The 21,094-nt window shown below is 39.8% G+C and overlaps 1 protein-coding gene across 1 annotated transcript in view; it reads right to left on the bottom strand.

The window, feature by feature from the left end:
• Cdk15 (cyclin dependent kinase 15) overlaps window positions 1-21,094 on the bottom strand; it is an 89,564-nt gene that overhangs the window by 17,449 nt on the left and 51,021 nt on the right. The window contains exons 10-11 of the mRNA XM_076865944.1: window positions 15,968-16,031; window positions 879-927 (exon numbers count right to left, since the gene is read on the bottom strand). Of these exons, the coding sequence (XP_076722059.1) occupies window positions 879-927; window positions 15,968-16,031 (113 nt within the window). The remainder of the gene's footprint in view (window positions 1-878; window positions 928-15,967; window positions 16,032-21,094) is intronic.

The following is a 21,094-nucleotide window of genomic DNA, read 5'->3' on the forward strand; positions in this document are numbered from 1 at the left end:
CCAACGTATTTACCCTTTGTGCCCTGGTATTCGGTCTACGTGGTGACTTTTTAAAGCATGCAAAGAGTAGGAATGGAACAGTCAAACGACATTTGGTTAGATTCAACTATTCCATATTTTCAGTCAAGAACAATGTTCAAATGTTCGGTTAGGATCTTGGCTTGTGAAACTCTTCACTTCTCCCCACCTGTGTGAGTGTGTTTTTCTTTGACATTTGAGCTCGTTTCCCCTGTCTCTGATGTTTTCCTCACTGCCCTTTTTGCCTCCTCACTGAAGCAAAAAGAACAGAGGCTCGGCTAATTACTCTCAGATCAAATAATACTGGTTATTGTAATTGGTCATTGTCCGAAAACACTGAGTTCTTCTTAGCCTCGAGGTTGCCTGGCACAGCTTAGTTAGCTAACTATTCCCGGAATGTCTCTATTATCTGTTTTACTTTGCAAAAGAAACTAGGGATTTGTTGAAAGCTGGTAATAAAAGTCTGCCCTGGTCTGAGCCGAGACTGCGTTGAGAGGGCCTGGGAAAGCATGACCTCCATGAATCAAGTTCCCCCTCCAATGACCACTCAATGATGTTATTTGGTTTCTCTGTGTCAGAGAATAATAAACCCACTAGGTTTTCTTGCAAGCCAACACTCCCTGTTCTCAGGGCCTGGGGCATGACTGAGGGGCACAAAACAATTTTAATGACCAAACTCACTGAAAGTAAAATGGTTCATAGAGAAAAACCCACATTCACAGGGGGCTGGGTCTCTCAGAACTTCTTTCTGGGACTCAGAGCCCCCAGGTCAAGGCATTGGAGGTTGTTCAGTGGATCAAGGTCCAGGGATGTGTCTCTTCTTCCTGCCTAAAAAACAGCTTCCCCAATGTGATGCTCACCTGTTCCAGACAATCTGAAGGCTCTGAGGCTTCGACAGCGGAAACCATTCTGGAAAGCACAGAGAGAAACATTAAAAAACAAAAACAACCCTCCCATATGTTGCCAAAAATATTATTAAAATTCTAAATACTCTTCTTGGCCTGGGTAAAAGAGGACTCAAGGATCAGCCGGGTGCAGTGGTGCACGCCTGTAATCCCAGCGGTTTGGGAGGCTGACGCAGGAGGATTGCAAGTTCAAAGCCAGCCTAAGCAATTTAGCAAGGCCCTAAGCAACTTAGTGAGACCCTGTCTCAAAATAAAAAATAAAAAGAGCTGGGGATGTGGCTCAGTGGTTGGTTACTTGCCCCTAGGTTCAATCCCCAGTACCAAAAAAAAAAAAAAAAAAAAATTAGATAAGCTAACTAATGACTTCTTAAGGCCTCTTCTCACTCTGAATTTTTATTTTGAAGTCTTAATTGCAAGCATCTCACTCAGAATATGACTTTTTTTTTTTTTTTTTTTTTTTTTTTTTTTGGTGACAAGGATAGAACCTAAGGATGCTCTACATAGCACTGAACTACACCCAGCCCTTTTGTTTTTTAATTTTGAGACAAGGGTCTGGCTAAGTTTCCCAGGTTGTCCTTCAACTTGTGATCCTCCTGTCTCAGTCTCCTGAGTCACTGGGATTACTGGCACACACCATAACACCCAGCAGAATATGACCCTTTATGGAAATTGGGTTATTGCAGATATAATTAGGTAAGATGTAGTCATTAGGGTGGACCCTAATATAATTTTACTGGCTTCTTCATGAAAAGGGAAAATTTAGCTGGGGAGGGTGGTGCACACCTATAATCCCAGCCAATTGGGAGGCTGAAGCAGGAAGAATACAAATTGGAAGCCAGCCTGGGCACCTTAGCAAGACCCTATCTTGAAATAAAATTAATGAACTGAACTGGGGAGTGTAGTTCAGAGGTAGAATATCCCTGGGTTAAATCCTTATTACTCACCCACCACACATATACATACAATAAATAATAAAGACCAAAATCATAAAATAAAAGGGACTGTGGATATAGCTCAGTGGTAGAGTGACCCTGGGTTCAATAGCCGGTACTGCAAAACAAAAAACATCACACACACAAAAAAAATTTGGACGCAGAGGTAGACATTTACCAAAGTATATGATGTGAAGAAATACAAAAAGAAGATAGACATCTACAAACCAAAGAGATAGGCCTGGAACAGATTCTGTCTCATAGTCCTCAGAGAGAACCAACCTGAGGACATCTCAGTTTCAGGGTTCCAACCTCTAGAACTGTGAGACAATAAATTTCTGTTACTTAAGCTACTCCATTTATGGCACTTTGTTAAGGCAGCCCTAACAAACCAATAGAGTCAAAATATTCAGTAAAGTCAACAAACATTTATTTGACATATATGGTGTGCAGAGCATGTATCAAGTGCTAGGAGAATATGAAGGAATCAAAAGAAACTTTGCCATAGACACATTGAAAAGCCATGCAAGGAACAATAGGGCAAAGTTTCAAAGACTTAAAAGTGGTAAAAAGGAAGGGGAGCTAATTTTATATGCCATTTGTGTTAAAAATAATAATAATTGTAATTTTAATTTGGAACATTCTAGAACATTTATATTTGGATACAGGGTTTTCCCATAACTTTTGGCATTGATACTAACCCCAAATAAAACCACATTGAAAGGGGACATTTTTCATTCAAGAAATCCAATGTCACCTCTAGGTGAGGGCCATGAAAAGATCCATAGAAGATGCTTGCTGATGTTGCTTATCAAATTTGCTGTATTTCTCATCCAAATTGAGAAAAGAGTATTTTGACTCTCATGTAGAGTGATATTTCTGCCTTACCTTTTTCTAAAGCATGAGATTTTGATTTTAAAAAATTTTCTTCTTTTTGGTTCTATACAAATGGAATATACCAATGCTGTATACTACAACCAAGAATTTCATCAGAGTTTGGCAAAAGAAAAAAACATTTTGATAATACTGACATATTCAAGCTGCTATGTGCATATAAACATGTAGAAGACTACTCACTAAATAGTGACTGTGGTTAGAGGGGCTTACCCTTTCTACTTTTGTGCCCATTTTCTCAAAAATATTAATAAAAAGAATATATGGTTGGCCTTTTATTTTTTTTAGTATCTATTTATTTATTTTTTGTGGTGCTGGGGATTGAGCCCAGGGCCTTGTGCATGCAATGCAAGCACTCTACCAACTGAGCTATATCCTCAGCCCAGTTTTTATTTTTTATTTCTTATTTTGGTAATAGGGATTGAACTCAGGGGTATTTTTAATCAATGAACTACATTCCCAGTCTTTTTTACTTTTTATTTAGAGACAGTGTCTCACTAATTGTTGAGGACCTCATTAGGTTACTAAGGCTGCCCTCAAATTTGCAATCTTCCTGCTTCAGCCTCCCACATCACTGGGGTTACAAGTGTGCAGCACCACACCTAGCTTACTGTTGGCCTTCTGTCTCTGCAGGTTTCTATCTACAGGTTTCCCATCCAAGGATTCAACCAACCATGAATTGAAAATATTTAAAAAATTGCTGGGACAATTGTACTGAACACGTACAAACATTTTTTCCTTGTCATTATCACCTGATCAATATATCATAACAACTATTCACATTGTACTATATACAATAAGTAATCTAGGCATGATTAAAAGCATATGGGACAATGTGCATAAATTATATGAAGATACTAAGATACTTGAGCTCCTGCAGATTTGGGTATCTCATGAGGTTCTGGAACCAATCCCCTGTGGATACCGAAGGATGTCAGTATCCTGCTGTACTTTCAGAAGCAAGTTCAATTAAAAGCTGAATTTATAGTGCTAAGAGTTGTAGAGTAAAAGGAGTGATCAAAGAAAATGGTTTGAATTTTCAAGGTCAGATGCAATCAAATGTGAACCACTCTGCCGGTGGTTTATAGTCTCAGGTGGGCACTAAGGGAAGCATTAGTATATATAGGTTATTTACTCTCTGTTCAGTACAATTGTGCCTGAGTTCAAAATAACCAATAAAGATAAGAATATCTGGTATTCGTTTGGTATGTTTATTTCCAAACCACTTTCTGCTGTCTATTTACAGTTCTTCCCTGGCCAAACAACATTAAAATATTTCCTCATTCAGTCATATCCCAAATTCCAATTAGCATAATGAAATCCATGTCAGTCCTCTCCCATTTTCTGTCTTTCCCATCGTAGAGCTCTCTGCGCTGTGTTTTTTAGCCTTTAGTAATTTTATACTATTTCCAGCTTTAGTGTTGTTCATGTTGGGAGTTAGCTGAATCCATCTGGGTACTGACTGCTGCTTTAGTTTTGTCAAGACATGAAGCAAATATTTGAACCCTGGTGACCCTCGGTTTCCTTAACCCAAGTTGCAGGTCACAGTCACCTTCAAGGACATTAAAGTAATTCAATTACACAATGACTGTAAAGTGCCTGCTCTGGAGCATTAAGCAAAATAAACCCTATCTGCCTTTTCTTCCTCTTTCTATGAAAAGTGATGAGCAGTGTAAACTGTATGGTGAGGCACTTGGACCCTGGACCCGGGTTTTCATTCCTCAATATACCATTTACTGATTGTGTGACTTGAAAGTGTGGCTTAACTAGGCCTCAGTTTTCCCATCTGTAGAAGGGGGATAATTACAGTTCCTTCTGCACAGGGTTGTGGAACTGGATAATAAGTGCCTGTAAGACTTTGCTCAGTCTTTCTCCTGCTCCTTTCCCTTGTCTGGTGTACCTTGTTTCTCTCTCTCCTCTCAGGTATCTCTGCTTTATTGTTCTCCTAGGAAACCTTCCATAACTGTTTCCTACTACTGAAATTCTAACTTGCCCCAAGCTCCAATTCTTATAGGCCTGGCTTGATTTCTTTTGAGGCCTCAGTGTGAGCCAGAGGTGTGTTTCTTAGCTGTGTAGTGCAGTAACCTGAACACAAACCCAGGCTCAGATTGCTTCCCTGCTTCTTAGGAGCACTGGGACTTGGGGAAAGACTGCCTAACCTCTCTGGTCAAGTAACCGAGAAAGCTTACAAATCCATGAAATGGGCACAATTTTCCAGTTGCTGGAAGGATTAGAAAAGAAGAAGCATTTGGTATACAGAGGGGATTTTTAAAAAAAGGTGTTTGTCTCGTTCCTTCTCTCTTCTTGTTCTTACCATTGTCTTGGAGAGGTCCCATGGTCTAACATGGTGGCTCTCAAGGGGGCTGCATATTAGCCTCACCTGCAGAGCTTTTAAAAGAAAGGCAGCCCTGGCTCCACTCCCCCCAGAGAGTCTGATTTAACTAGTCTGGGAAGGTCCAGGCATTGGTTAGTTGTTGTGCTGTTATTATGTCTTTAATGGTCTCCAGATGTCTGTAGTGAGGCTAAGACAGAGGACTGCTGGTCTAGCTAAGAGAGTGGGTCCAGCACTTACCAGCGGCTCCACATGCTTCTCTGAGCCTCATTTCCTCAGCTGTGACAAGTGAGGTTGTTGTGAGAATTCCATTAATCAATGTATATAAAAACTGCAGTAGAGTCTGACTCATACCTTAATATGTTGTTGTTCCAGGATGTAAAAGAGGAAGTGTGACAAGGCAGAAATCAGCTCTCATAAATTCAACCAGGAAAGGATGACTGTGAGAGTTGCCCCCAGACCCCAGGAGTGACAACATTTTGAATTGGAGGTTCCATGTTCTGTGCAGAATGATAGGGCTGGCTCTTGCCACTCCTATCTTGTAGCTACATTCTCACAGCAACTGATGTCGCCAGGAGCTGCTAGGAAGCCAAGTCAAAGCCTCAGGCCTATTGTGGCCTACCCTCCCACTCTTAAGCAGGTAACCAGATGTTGAATAACATCGAAACACCTTGTCTCTCTTCCATTGATTTTTCCCAGTAGTTAAGCTGCAAGCGATCGATGAGGGAACCGTCCACAAACAGATAGGCATTGTACACATCACCATTTAGCCTTCAAAAATAACAGATCTGGAGTAGCTTGTTTCCCTTCTCCTTCCATAGACGATAGTAAATCATTAGACCAGATTTCCCTCCATCTCCTCCCTCTGCGGTTCTCTTTTAAGAGTTCTCTCATTTGAGTTCAACTGAAATTTGAGGCAGGAAAAGCAAAGCAAGTTGCAAAAGAAAACTAAAGATGGGATAGTTAAATGTCCAAAGTAAGCGGAAGAAAATTCACTGAAGGCAGAGCTGTTGCCACCATAAAAATAAATAAATAAATAAATTCTATTTTGCATAAATGTTTAATAGAACTCATTTCACAACTGACTCAAATATGGGAACCTTAGTCAATAGAGATTTGTTGGTTGATTGATAAAACATCACTGGGACATTTGGAGTCTCCGCTCAAAGTAAAACATTTTCTAGTCTTGCCACAATCACTCTAAGGTTATCTTATAGTGCGGTCTACTGAACTACACCTCTGGAATTTCCTGAATACAATGCATTCTTGAGATACCATATATTTAGATAGTTGATAATGTTGTTAGCCTTACTTTGGTATCTCAAGCAGTAACTTTAAAAGTGCACTACCAAAATCTGTAGCCTTTTTCTCCTACCTGTGCCTCTTGTCCACGCCCCCCCCCCCCCCCACACACACACACGCGCGTGCGCACACTGATTCCCTACCTCCCAACTACTCAACTGCTGGCTTTGCTTTTCCTCAAGGAGCTAGCTTGGAAGGTTCCTTATTCTTTGGCTCCAGGAGCTTTTACCAGGCTTTAGATTCTTCTTTGAGCATCATCAGGACTCAAAAAGTCAGTGTTCTCCTGGGCAGGGTTCCTTGGCATTTGAGGTTGGATTCTGATTCATGTTTGTAACTTGCCACTTTTCTAACTCTGCATCAAAACTTTCTGTGAGTCTGAGAAGATACATCATCCTCTGAAGCCTGTTCCCAAGGTCTCTGTAGGTGAAGCAGCTGGGCCTTGCTCTTGGTGGATGAAGGTGAAGGGTGTGGGCATAGTCAGGACTCACCTCCCTCTCAGCAAGCAGTACCGAGGTTAAAGTTATCCACCCCAACAAATGGATTTTGAACTTGATCATGCTTTTCAGGGTTTATCATCTTTTCACAGTTGCATATTTGACAACATTTGTCATTCTCCTGTAGTCTCTACAAATATTTAAGGGCCACCAGGTCTAGTCATTGTGCTCAGTACTGAGAATATACACACATGGTACCTGGCTTCCTCCAGGAAGCTTACAATCATGTGGTTTTCTATGTTATTATTATCATCACCTCCTGGTCTTCTCAGCTCCCAAAGACTCTTTTCCTTCTATCAGGTCCTTTTGGTACTAGGTTGGCAGTGTCTTCTCTCTCCATATTGTCTCTCATGGGTAACAGGATTCACATCTTGGGCTTTAAGCAAATGACTTCCAATTCTGCATTTCTAAACTGGACTCTTGTGATCACATACTTGTATTTCTAATTGCTTTTTAAATATCTCCATTTGGCTCAAAATGTTGAAACTTTATATTTATTACCTTCCACATAAATCTGTTCCTTCCCCCTTTTATTTCCTGTCCCAGTGAATGGTGTGCGCTCTCTCTCTCTCTCTCTCTCTCTCTCTCTCTCTCTCTCTCTCTCTCTCTCTCTCTCCCCCTCTCTCTTATCCATAGAGACAGGTTTTTGTTCCTTCACAACTCAAATCTAATCAGTCACTGCTCAAGTACAGACATCCTATTGTCTTCTAGAATCTAGAGCATTGCTTATTGCCTCACCTTGCTTAACCACCAGTTTGATTCTACAGTCTTGCAAGATTTTTTTTCCTAAAAATTAAATCCTGCCATATCACTTCTCATTAAAAATCATTCAAGTCCTTCTCTTTGTTTACAGGTCAATGTGCAAATCCTTAGTATGATTACCAGGCATTTCCCAGTCTGGCTCTTGACTACTCTTCCACTTCATCTCCAGTGATGCCACCATTCTAGCTGCCCCAAGCAATTGACTGGCTTGGTATATTACCACATAAGCCTGCTTTCCTATGCTTCTATGTCTGGTCCCTTTGTCTGGGATCATCTTTTCCTCCTGCTCACCCCTATCACCTTTCCCTTCTCATTGTAGAATCTCAGCTCATGTTTCTTCCTCTTACAACGTTTCCAAACTCCCCAAAATAAAGATGGCCTCTCCCCAGCGTTCTTTAGGTCCCCAAGGCATGCTGCTATAATGTACTTTCCACCTTGTGTAATTGGTTTATTTCTCCCTCTGGGTTATATTCCTTGAAGGCAGAATTCCATGCTGTATTTCTTTTTTATTCTCCCAGTCCCAGCACCTAGCACTTAATAAATATTTGCTAAATGAAAGACAGAAGTTGATGCTTGGATAAAAAATAAAAATGCAATAAATTTAGTTAACCTTACTCTTAAAATGTAAAAGTAACTCATGAGAACCCACTTGTGTATCCAGCTCTGTGTGTAATAGAGATTGACGACTCCACAAGGCATTGGCACTAAAGTTAAGGAAGGAACCCCTGGTTTGAGTCAGTTCCATGACATTTGGCACTTTGAAAACCCTTTTCTTCTGAAACTGTACAAGAATACAGACAGGTTTTGCTTTAAAAAATTTTTTTTAAACATCTAATGCATTTATTTATTTTAATTAGACAAATACATACATATATATATATATATATAATTTATATATTCTATGTATAGCACACAACATAAAAATTGCATGTTTCTTTTCTCTTAGAAAGACATGTGTTTTACCTGTTTTCACTCCCAATTTTTCCTAATCTTAATTACTTTAAGATCATCTACTCCCCCTCCATAAAAACTAATAATTGCCACTAAATAAATTAAAGATGAGAAAACTAAAAATAAATGTAGAAACTAGAAGAAACTATTAATGAAGATCAAAGTGGGCTGTGTATCTAAATGAATTTCACTGACTGATGTGGGGGACGGGTTAATAAAGATGTTAATAGGAACTCCCCGGGAGCTTTCGGCAGCGCTCCAGAAGCGAAACAGTAATGAGCCCAATCTCGGTTCATAGATTCGGTGATCGCTGGTGGCTTCATTAGCTGTAGCAAGGGAGGGCTGCCAGAGTCCCAGGGTAGGGACGGCAGTCACATTACATTCCAGAAACCCGTCGCCAAGCTCACAGATTCGAACATCAAGACTAGGTGGAAAGACATAATCATCTGGAAATGGACTTGGAAAAGTGACATAGGATGGGCCCCTGTGTAGGACATTGTCCTAATCACCAAATCATTATCATTGCCATTTGACAGTTAAGGTAATGTGAAACACAGCTAAGAGCACCATCTTGGGGTTCAATGTGTCTGTAGATACTGGGTCACCCCTTACTGGCCAGGTGACCTAAGTAAGACATATACCTGTCAAAACTTCAGCACTCTTTTGTAAAGTATGGAGGATAACAGCGCCCTGATTTGATTGATTGTGAATCAATGTAAAATGATGCTTCTCATTGTTAATACTCAATAAATTATAGTTACTATTGCCCAGTAATAAAGTCAATAATAACTATATGTTTTTTTTTTCCTTGGGAAAGCAGACAGAACAGGAATAATTAGAGTCCTAGAGGGTGCCACTGGAATTTGAACCCAAGTTTTATAATTCCTAGTCATTGATTTCATTTCACAAATATCTACTAGAAGTGCTAGAAGTTTGGTCTGGAGAAAACTCTGTCTCTTTCCACCATGCCATCTTTGATCTTTGGGTAAAATGAATGAAGATAACACAAATGCTGTTGTGATTTGGTGGCCCTTACTGAATATTCATTATGTGGTAGGTAGTTCACAAGGATTCTCCTAGGGAAGGGCCTTGTGGACCTAGAATGGGCAAACATCTCACAGCAGTTCAGGTGTGAGGAGCAGAATGGACAGACCATTTGACAGGGACAGCCTTACCAGGCACTCAGACTGACTCTACCTGTTTGAACACTGAGCACCCACTCTTAGAATGTGGGGATTCAGGCAACATTTAGGTCTAAGCAAGCAAAAACAAAGTCAGTTCTGTTGTTGGGAGACACACCTGACATTTAGAAGGAGGCTATGCTTTTGAAGGAGCTAAATATAAAGAAAGAGGCAGCATCAGTTCTCACACCTGTCATTGGGTCTGCACCATGGTGAGTCATTAGGCAGCTGAACTTCTATACTGCAAAAAATAAAACAAAATAAAACAGAATGTAGGAGCTGGGCTGTGGCTCAGTGGTACAGCACTTGCCTAGCATGTATGAGGCCCTGGGCTCATCCCCAGCGCTGAAAAAAAAACAAAAAAAAAAAAAGCAAAACCCCCAAACCCTAATTTATTGAGCACCTACTGAAGGTTAAACACATAGAAAATGCAATTTAATAATTTCATTGACTTCTCAACACCGCCCTGCGAAATCAGACAGGGACACAACATGATTAATGGAGAGAAAACAAGGTTTGGAAGCAGATTTGACCCATTTCCAGTCAAGAAATGCCTCTTTGTGAGCCTGGGAGGAAGGCCTCTGTTTCTTCATCTGTAGGATGGTGTTATCCTTTCCAGCACTGCCGTTGGCAGGCCATGGTAGGGATTAGCAGTTATGTATATTAGCAACAAACATATGCATATTGCTATATTGTGTATGTACATCACATATGCATATAATTATGAACATTGCCTGGCATATAGGGAGCACTTTTTAAATGACAGGATTTTACAGATTTGGGAACTGGAAACAACTTCCTCAATTCCCTTGACATTAAGAAGGGGAGCTTGGACTTGCTATTCCATATGAGAATTGATGCCCCTAGTTAATGCCTTGTCTTTTCAACATTTTTCTTCAATCCACTGAATAACGCACTCGACTAATAGCTCATGTGACAAAGCTGATAACAATGCAGATGCAATCTTAGGTTGAATTCATAGCAAACACAGAGATATGCTCAGAACCCTTTGAGCCTAAAGCATAACAGCTCTTTATAATCCCAACGGAGATGGATTATTTAGATTTTATTCTTCCTCCATCCCACAGTGGTGTCAAAGGCAGTGAAACTCTCATGCTGCATTTAGTCAAAATTAGACATTCTGAGAGCGAGACTGTGGTGCTGGAGGGTTGCTCTGTGTCAGGACTCATTCCACCCTGGTTATTTCTTGCTTCCACCTGGTGGTCAAAAGTTGAAAAAGCAAGCATACCAAAAAACAACTGGGCGTTGCTGCCTATCCCTGGCCATGGGCCTATCACTTAGAGTGCATCTGATTCTGGTCCCTGTGGGGTTTTTTTGTACTGCTTTTCTGCCTTTTGATTTCCACTAAGTTCCTCCAGTGGAAAATCTTCCCGTGTGAGGCGTTCTTTCCTGGGACTGAAAGAACTGGGCTAATCCCGGATGCTTCCCTGTGGTGGAGTTCATGTCACAAATCAGGCATGATTTTCAGCAGATATTGCTTTAAAAGTTTGAAGGCCTCCGTGGACTCTGGTCCCTTCTCTATGGGAACAGGCATCAAAGAGACAGGAGTAAAATGCTTTGCACGCACATCAGGAACTAATTGCCAATTTGGCAAATGCATTGACTAATATCAGGGGCTGTTATTTCTAAATCCTCTCCTGTCCTTGAACCCTAGTATCTAGACGTAAACTTGGAACCATTAGTGGAGGAGGATAAAGTCTTCTGGTGCCTCAAATGGAATTGAGAGGGATTTAAACTCAGCGCTTTTGAGTGTGGTGAAATGAACTCAGCAGTGCATTAATGCTAGGATTTGAGCTCACACAGCGTGAGCGCTTTCAAAAACCGTGTTTAAGGAAGCAAACAGAGCCACGACAGACCCTTTCAGGGGAGCAAAAGGAGTTGGATGAAACAATCAACGACACATTAAAAACCACAACTGGGCTGCAATCATGTGGGCAGAAAAAAAGTTTCTCTTTATCACAGGATCTTTGCATCTAATGAGGTAGTGGGTGGACTGGGCAGCCCCTGGAGGAGGGAGGCCTCCATTTACTTGAGCTGAGATGTGTCCAAATATTTAGTTGATCCTCTGAAAAGCCCTACATGATTCTGTAGCAAATGGGTCTCTAAGGTATGATCTTATCAGGTCCCTATGGCCAACAGAAAACCTATTAAATGGGGACTTGGAAAAGAAAAACCAGAAAATATCATGATGAAAAGTACAAATGTTTGAACTTTTTCTCACAGAACTGGCTATTTTCAATGTCTTTCAAATACTTAGTTTAGGACCAACAACTTCCCAGTTGATGCCTTGTCTTAACTGGTTCTAAATGGCTGGCTGTTTTATTCCTGTTTGTCCCTGCAATAGTGAAACCTCTGCTGTGTGGATTGGCATGTCCTCTGTCTAGTGCTCTAGGCTCAAGGCTGGTGTGACCTGAGTGGGTGTGGAAAGGCTAGCTAAGACGGTTGAAGGAAGTTTGCCGAGTTGTTTAGAGGGCTTCACTGTTCAAATCCATACCACTATATGAACAGATTTTAGCCAACACGAATATCCAGTTTGCTCTAAGCTTCTGGGATCTTCTGAGTCACAAACCAACCACATCCCAGATAAGGCATCAACTGGGCCTTTAACTTTTTCTAATTCTCTGAGAGTAGAATCCCCTCCAGCGTTCACGTCTTTATTTTTGCTACCCAGGGTCTCTTAGGCAGGATCACCAAAATCTCTCCCTTCCCCCACTGCAGGAGGCCAGCACAGCCCCAGTTCCCCCCAGCCAGTTTGATTAATGTGTCTTGACTAATTGTGTGAAAGATGGCAGCCCTTTAGCAAGTGTGACCAGTTCATTGTTCAGCCAATCACGGGCACCTCAGTTAGCATGTGAAAAGGGGGTGTGTTGTGGGGGAGGGGGAGTGTTCTGGCGGCTGAGTCAAAGGAGGAGCATTTTGGGGGGTCAAGAGCAACACCCACTTCTTTGAGGGGATGTTACTATGCTCTACTAAACCTGTAAACCTCGTACTCAAAGCACTTTTTTTCTCCTCCCTCTTTTTTCAAGATCTTTTTTTTTTCCCATGGTGCAAGCAGGCAAGACACCGGCTACTCTGCAGATGGAGTTCACGTTCCAGGGTTTTTAATATTTCACTTTTATATTTCTGTTAGAGAATGATCCCGCTGAGCGTCTGGGAATCCGGGCTCGTCAGAACCCCCTCACTGACACTTGGATATATTGCTCTGAAAGCTATCCCAGGAGAAAAGATTAAACAAAAAAAGGCCTACTTTTCAAAGCCTACTTCTCAATCTGCCCACATCAAAATAAGACAACTGGCCCTTTGAAGTGGAGGACACAGAGTTCTCAGCCAGCTTACTTAAATGGGGAGTGGGTGAGAAGGAGAGCAAGGAAGGAAGGAAGAAAGGAAGAAGGAAGGAGCCAGACTCTAAAATAATACACCCCTTTCACCTTGCCAGATTTAATCAGGCAAAAGAGTTTGCATTGTAGCTAGAAAGCTTACCACCCTGCTGATCAGAGATCCAAGAAAACAGGTAACAGCAGAGATATCTTAAAGCTGAGTCAGCACCAGGTGAGTTTTCAAAACTGTACAAACAGAAACTGTGTTGTCCTCCTAGACAGAGCCCAGACAAAGCAGAGAAATGGAAGAGCGGACGTGGATGGACCCTGGATGGTTTTCCTAGGTTCAGAGCAACTGATTTCTCTCAAAATTGCAGTGGCTAAAGAATATATAAGGAACTCAGACAACTCTACAGCACAAAAATAAATAATCCAATTAAAAATGGGCAAATGACCGGCTTAGATAAATCTTAAGAGAAGACATACAAATGGCCAACAAGTACCTGAAAAATGATCAATATCGCTAATCATCAGAGATGCAAATCAAAACCACAATATCACCTAAATCCAGTTAGAATGGCTATTTTCAAAAAGACAGAAAATAGCCAGTACTGGGAAGGATGTGGAGCAGGGTGGGTGGCCCTTACACACTATTGGTGGGAATGTAAATTAGTAGAGCCATGATAGAAAACAGTACGGAGGTTCCTCAAAAAACTAGAAATAGAATTACCATACAATCCAGCCATCCCACTACTGGGTATATACAGGAATTAAATTTGGTAACGTCAAAGAAACATCTGCACTTGCGTGTTTAATGCAGCATTATTCACAATAGCCAAGATATGGAATCAACCTAGGGGTCCATTGACAAATGAATGGGGGAAAATGTAGTATGTATACATCATAGAATCTTATTCAGCCATAAAAGAAATGAGATTCTGACATTTGCAGCAATATGGATGAACAATATGGATTAAGTGAAGTAAGTCAGGCACAGAAAGGCAAATAACACGTTTCATGTTTTATGTGGAAGCTAAAAAGTTGATCTCAAAGAAGTAGAGAATAGAATAGTGGTTTCCAGAACCTGGGAAATGGTATGATGAAGGGAGAGAGGCTGGTCAATGGGTACAGGGTACAGTTGGATAGGAGGAATAGCTTCCAATGTTTTATGGCACAGTAGGAGAACTATGGTTGGCATATCTAGGTAATTACCTAGATATTTCAAAAAAGCCAGAAAAGAGGATTTTTTACTATTCCCCACACAAAAAAAGATTAAATGTTTGAAGTGATGAATATGTCAATTACCCTGATTTGATCATTACACCTTGTATGCACATATTGAAATATCACATTACACCCCATAAATATATATAATTACTGTGTTAATTAAAAATTAAAAAAATACTTATAAGATTATGCTGATTGAGTTCAAAGTTTCGGTGTTCTTACTTATGTGGAATGAAAGGGAAAGGTGAGGAAATCATGTCCAGAATGGTGTTAACATTGTTCCAACTGACACTTTTCCTGACTCCCATCTCCCCTTCAGTTGCCCTTTAATTGCTGGAGTTCATATGTATGGAAGCAGAAGCAGCACCTCAGGGCTAGGGATGGGGGTGACTCAAAAGGGACTTTCTGATTCACATGAAGGGATGTTCCTGGAACACAGATCCTGATGACCTTTTAAAAACATATTCCTTATAATTGAGTTATTAATAGTACTGACCCCATGCCCAAGATAGGATGAACTCTTAAGATTTGCAAAGGCAGGATTAGACATCTTGGCTCTGGCTAAGGTTTTGGCTCCCTTCCTTCTATAAACTCAGCCAGGCTCAAAGCCACAAGCCTCCCAAGCCCAAGGGAGCAGCACTCACAAATAGGCACCCTGCTAAGGAGGACCAGTGCAAGAGTGTGGATGAATGAATTCAACCTAAGCTTCAGAGATCCAAAAACACACTGTATTCATCCCCACAGCCTCAGCACCTCTCCTAATGCCTAACAGATAGTACTCAAAAATTTTTGACTTACTTGAATTAAGTTGAACTCTTACTAAAAACAATGCAAAGTATGAACCCTCCTGGTGTTAAACCTTGAGAGTTTTCTTTGTAAAAAAAAAAAGCACATTACTTTGATATGACAGTAAAATGCAACTCACTTCTGTTTTATTATAGCACAGATTTCTTATTTAGCATAGACTCTGGCAGGAAGGCAATTTTGGCCAAATTTATAGCATTGTTATTCTCATCAAGACATTCAGTATTAAGGATCTCTATTTGTTGCATGGACAACCTGAAACCCAAATGTTTGAAGTTTGGGGGAACAGCACATGTGTTTACCACAGCAGCTTTGTTTGGACCTCATGCACAATGTTTTCTGTGACTCCAAACTTCTGTTTGCATACATGTTAGAAAGCTGAGGAAAGTTAAGGGTCCCCTTTCATCCAGATGGAGAGGAGAGTGGACAGGAAGAAGTAGGGACAGGGTGGGAAAAGACGAGAACATCACTGTAACTCAATGACAGTGTGTTGGGGGGTACTTAAAAGTGAGATCATATTTTAAGTTTAGGGGTTTTTAATTTTAATTTTTTATTTTTGCCATCGGGCAGTTGGAAATGAATGAGGAATCCATAGTATTATTAATTCCAGATTATGTTTCAGTTTGCTACTTGTGTTTTACAGAATTGGGAAAACCAATCTAACGTTAACTACTATTTCAATGTCTTTCTCATAAAAGAATCAGGAAATAGATGAATTGAACTCCATCTTTTAAGTTAATTTCACAATGCAAAGCAGACACTCTGTGTGGCCAATGCTCTCCTGACATTGCTAATTCCAAACATTCAGAAGTTTGGATTGATATTACCTGGATTGTAGTTAGGTAGCTTGGTGACTCCAGGCCAAGTGTCCTCTGTAGGGACTCCCAACACCTATATAAAGACAGAAAAAGACAAATAAAGGTTGATGGGAAGACCAGGAGGATGAAGCAGGTACAGAGATATGAAGGATAGATCAGGGAGGAGTGGGGAAAATTTGATTATGTCATATTACACCAGCTAATATATATGAGAAACTGTAGTATTTCCAACATTGGGCAAAGTCTAGTACATGCCTATGGTCTGTGTGTCTTTGCTAATTGACTTGATATTCTGAGGCAGATCATATGGCCTTGCTTAAAGTTACCCTCATCTGCAAATATTTATTGCATGAACACCATGCACGAGGAGGTCATTTTAGCAGATGAGGTATAAACAAACCGGAATGACTGTCCCTTTGCCTTACATCACGTTACCGTAAGCATGCTGTCAGAGGACATTTGACAGCTTAAATCATGTCTCAGCATAGGCATTCAGCTGTTCCCAATGTGCTCAGATTAAAAAGGATTCAGATTACTGACCTTTAGGCAGTGGAATGTTAGCTAAAAATGACCCCTAGCCTAACTCCAGTCCTTTCTACCAAATTCATCTCATGGGTTGTTTTCTTTGTATCCAGCAGCCTAGAATATAGCATTTGGTTTTTTCACTAGTGAACTATAAGGTAGCATCACTTGAAAAAGAGCTAGCCTGTGCTTTAGATGACCAAATCAAAGGTCTTGATTCTAAATTAACATGCTGTATGAAAATAAAAGTTGTTTGGAACACAAAGCCAAAATACATTTTGGATGGTGCTGTCCTGGGAAGTTCCCCTATAGGATTCCTCTTCCCATTCTTTTAAGATGATCATGAAAGCCCATAGCTAGTTATATCTGGGAGTCTGAATCACACTGTTTTTGTGAAATACTAGTAAAGCACTTGTAGCTTCCAATACACTGCTATAGCACAACTCTTCATAGATGCATACTCACGATTACTCTTGAGAAGCATCTCGCAGAGACAGTCTGGAGGATCCATGTGAATAAAGATGCTGGCGCAATTTTTATGACAAGAAGTTAATTGCCCAACACCAGCAGTATCATCAATAAGGAATCCAGAATCTCAAATCTATCAGTTTGCTGACTAGGACTCTGACTGAGAGGTCTACTTTTCCAGCCTTTTAAGCTTGTCCTTAAACAAAAGATACTGAAGTGCTATTTTCCCTCATATATTTAAAAAAAAAAAAATCATGCCACCCAGCAAAATGTTCCTGCTTTGATCCATTCTCTAAACAAACTGAAAAGCGACCGAGGAGATTATAGGCTTTTCCTATCAACTACCCTGGGCCTGAGGGAACACTCAGAATCCTAGAATCCATTTTGAAAAACCAACTGGATTAATTCTTCTTTTGTAGGAAAAGGCCAGAGGACGGGAAGCTAATTCTTCTTTCTTAACCTACCATCATATGTATTTGCCCGGATGCAAGTATAAATGAGTGGGTGTGATTCATGTGCACCCATTCATCTTCTGATGGGTGGCAAAACATGAGGAAAAGAAAGCAAAGATCAAGAGAGAAAACAATACAAACAAAATAACAACCACGTTCATATCTTCTCTAGGTATCACCAGACTTGTCGGTTACTTAGTGTTGCATTTTGTGCCAATGAAACAGATACCAAAGTTTTTGGAAACTCTTATGAGCTAAAAGCTTTAAGCTTAAGATTTTAGAAGTGTAAACCAAAATATTCAATATGCTGTATTTGGAAATTTGATGCTCAGTTTCCATTTGAAAGTTAGAGAATTCTTTTTTACTTGAGAAAATTACTAAATTTCATCTTCATTTTCTGGGAAACTGAAACTCAAAAAAATTGCTGATTTTCTCTCTTCCCATGGGCTCTTGTAAGGCAGAGAGTTCTAGGTTTTAAACACAGTGGTTGGAGGAGCTGTTTATTTGCCTTCGTTGGAATGAAAACTAAAGGCATTTTGATGAATGGATTTAAAGTTTGCATAGTTTATTCTGATAGTTTACTCTGATTTTAGGACTGAATACATGATTGCTTGCAAAAACACTTTAAAAATATATTTTAAAAACACTTCAGAAAGTGTTGGCAGCTATGACTTTAGATGTAAATACATCACGTGTACATGCACACACACCCACAGACCAAAAGATGTTAAAATAAATATTCAGAACTTCTCATTTTGTCTTTATTGCTAAGTCTGAGATCTAACTGTAGAGAAAAATGTGGTTAGAGGTTGGGAAATTTAGAATGGGCCCATTGATTTCAAAGAAGCAATTCCTACATCAAATATCATAGAACCTCAAATAGCTTTCCTATTTTTATCTGTGAAGACCACATTTAGTAAAACACAAATTCAGAAACTATTTGTAATCTGTTTAATTTTCTAGCCTACTTCTCAGGCAACAAAAGTGAAAACAGACAAATGAGATTACATAAAACTAAAAAGCTTCTGCACAGAAAACAGAACAATAATCAAGAGACAACCTATAGAATGGTAGAAAATATTTACAAACCATGCATCTGGTAGGAGATGTTTGGAAAAAAGAAGGAAATCCTGTCATCTGCAGCAACGTATATAAAGCTGTAAGACATGTTAAGTAAAATAAGCCAGGCACAGAAAGACAAATGCCTTGTGATATCTTCGTATGTGGAATCTAAAGAAGGTCAACTCAAGGAAGTAGACTAGACTAATGATGAACAGGGACTAGAGCTGGGAGTTGGGCAGATGTTGGTTGAAGGATACAAAATTTCAATTAGATATGAAAAAGGTTAAGAAATATACAACATATTGATTATATTTATATAATTTTAAATTATATTATATTGTTGTATTATTTATCATAATACAACATGATGATTATAGTTAATGTATTGTATTCTTGAATATCATGGAGTAGATTTTAAGTATTCTCAATACACTTACACACACACACACACATACAGACACACACACACATACAGACACACACAAAGTATATGAGGTGATGCATATTTTAATTGGCTCAATTTAGCCACTCCAATATGTATTTTATTTGATTTTTAATTAATTTTTTTGTGTGTGTGGCATGAAGAACTGAACCCAGAAGTCTTCTACCACTGGGCCACACCTCCAACCCTTTTTGTTTTATTTATTTATTTATTTATTTGGTACTGGGGATTGAATTCAAGGACACTCAACCATTGAGCTACATCCCCAGCCCTATTCTGTATTTTATTTAGAGAAAGGGTCTCAATGAGTTGCTTAGTACCTCGCTTTTGCTGAGGCTGGCTGGCTCTGAACTCAGATCTTCCTGCCCCAGCCTCCTAAACTGTTGGGATTATAGGCTTGCGCCATGACATCCGGCTTTGTTTTATTTTGAGACAGTGTCTCACTAAATTGCTGAGACTGGCCTCCAAACTTGTGATCCTCCTGCCTTAGCCTCCCAAGTTACTGGGGTTACAGGTGTGCACCACAGTACCTAGTTCCAAAATATCTTTTAAAACATCATGCTGGCTCTAGGGTGTAGCTCACTGGTAGAACAATTGCCTAGTAGCATAAGGTCCTGGATTTGATCCCCAGCATAACAAAACAAAAAAAACCCAAGAAACATACTGTGTTGTATATGATAAATAAACACATTTTTAATTTATCAATCAAAAAGAAAGAAATCGATCCAGACCAAAGCACATATCCACTATACTTAGAGGTATAGTAGAGCCATATGGATAAGCTTATAGATATCGTGATGTCATCAAATGTAATGTTAGTGGCTTCAAATAATATTCAACAGGGTCTTTTTCCTCTCTATGGCCTTTTTGCTGTGACTTTATCTGTGCAAACTTGTCTATGTTGAAACTACTCTGGGACATTATTCCTCAACTGTAAAAATAAAAAACTGGAATCCACAGTTATATGCTCCCTTTGTAGATGTTCTTTCCTCACTTTTCCTCCAGACACTCACTTCCCTGATGACCCTATTGCTTCTAAAGCAATATATACTAATTACAATCAGATTTTACATATGGAGACCAAAGTGGAATACAAGTATTATTATCAATAATAATATGATTAGGGCTGGAGATGTGGCTCAAGTGGTAGCGCGCTCACATGGCATGCATGTGGCCCGGGTTCGATCCTCAGCACCACATACAAACAAAGATGTTGTGCCTGCCGAAAAACTAAAAAATAAATATTAAAATTTTCTTTTCTCTCTCTCTCTCTAAAAAAATAATGATAATAATAATATGATTATTAACTTTGCACTTTCCAGAGGCCAGGCACTGCACTGGGGAAAAAATAATTCTAATCTGCTTGAGATTAACCAGATGAGGTACAGTGATACAAAAGACAGCAAACCTGCTAACTCATGATTTTCACATTTTTCCTCAAAGTATGGAACTACAGATGTAATAACAAAACTGCTTGGAGAGGACAATGAGAAAATGAGCTTTCATGACTCTGAACTCCTAGTGCCCATAATCCACAGCTACACAATACAGAACTATCTTCTGGAAGCACAGGTTGAAAGTCAACAGTGAACAATGCAATTACATAAACTTGAAAAAAAAAAAACTGAGGGAAAAATTTAATGAACAGAGAATATTGTGATTAAAATTCATAGGAGCTACAGTGTTCTCTTTGCACTTTGGTTATTGAAGTCACAGAGTCAGAGAATCAAATACAATGGAAGACTCTGAGACCTGGGGCCAGGGGGTTGGATATACACTTGCTCTACTTCGTGCCTGAAGTTGGAGTTGTGTTCACGATTCCTGAGTCCTGACTTCAGACCAGTGTTATTTCAAATATGTCCACTTGTTTTACATTTGTAGTGGGTTGTCATAAATGTCAAAATAAAGACCCCTTCACTCATTGCAATGTGGTAAAAGTAACGGTAGACATGAACATGGCTTCTGGGACAGGTCCTGTTAGATTCTGTGGCCTCACTCTTTTTTGGTACTTTACATCCAGATTCAAGTTCAGCATCTTTCACTTACTGAATTACCTGACACATCCTTCAGGCACCCAATGTCACTTACCAAGGCCAGGCCTAAACACTTGAACTAATAGCTAGAGTGTCATCAGGTCCTGGGAAACAACTAGTCTGCTCTTTCTGTTCATGATTTCTAAGTGCTATGCTA

This window comes from Callospermophilus lateralis, chromosome 9 (assembly GCF_048772815.1).
Source record: "Callospermophilus lateralis isolate mCalLat2 chromosome 9, mCalLat2.hap1, whole genome shotgun sequence".
In the NCBI taxonomy this organism is placed as follows: Eukaryota; Metazoa; Chordata; class Mammalia; order Rodentia; family Sciuridae; genus Callospermophilus; species Callospermophilus lateralis.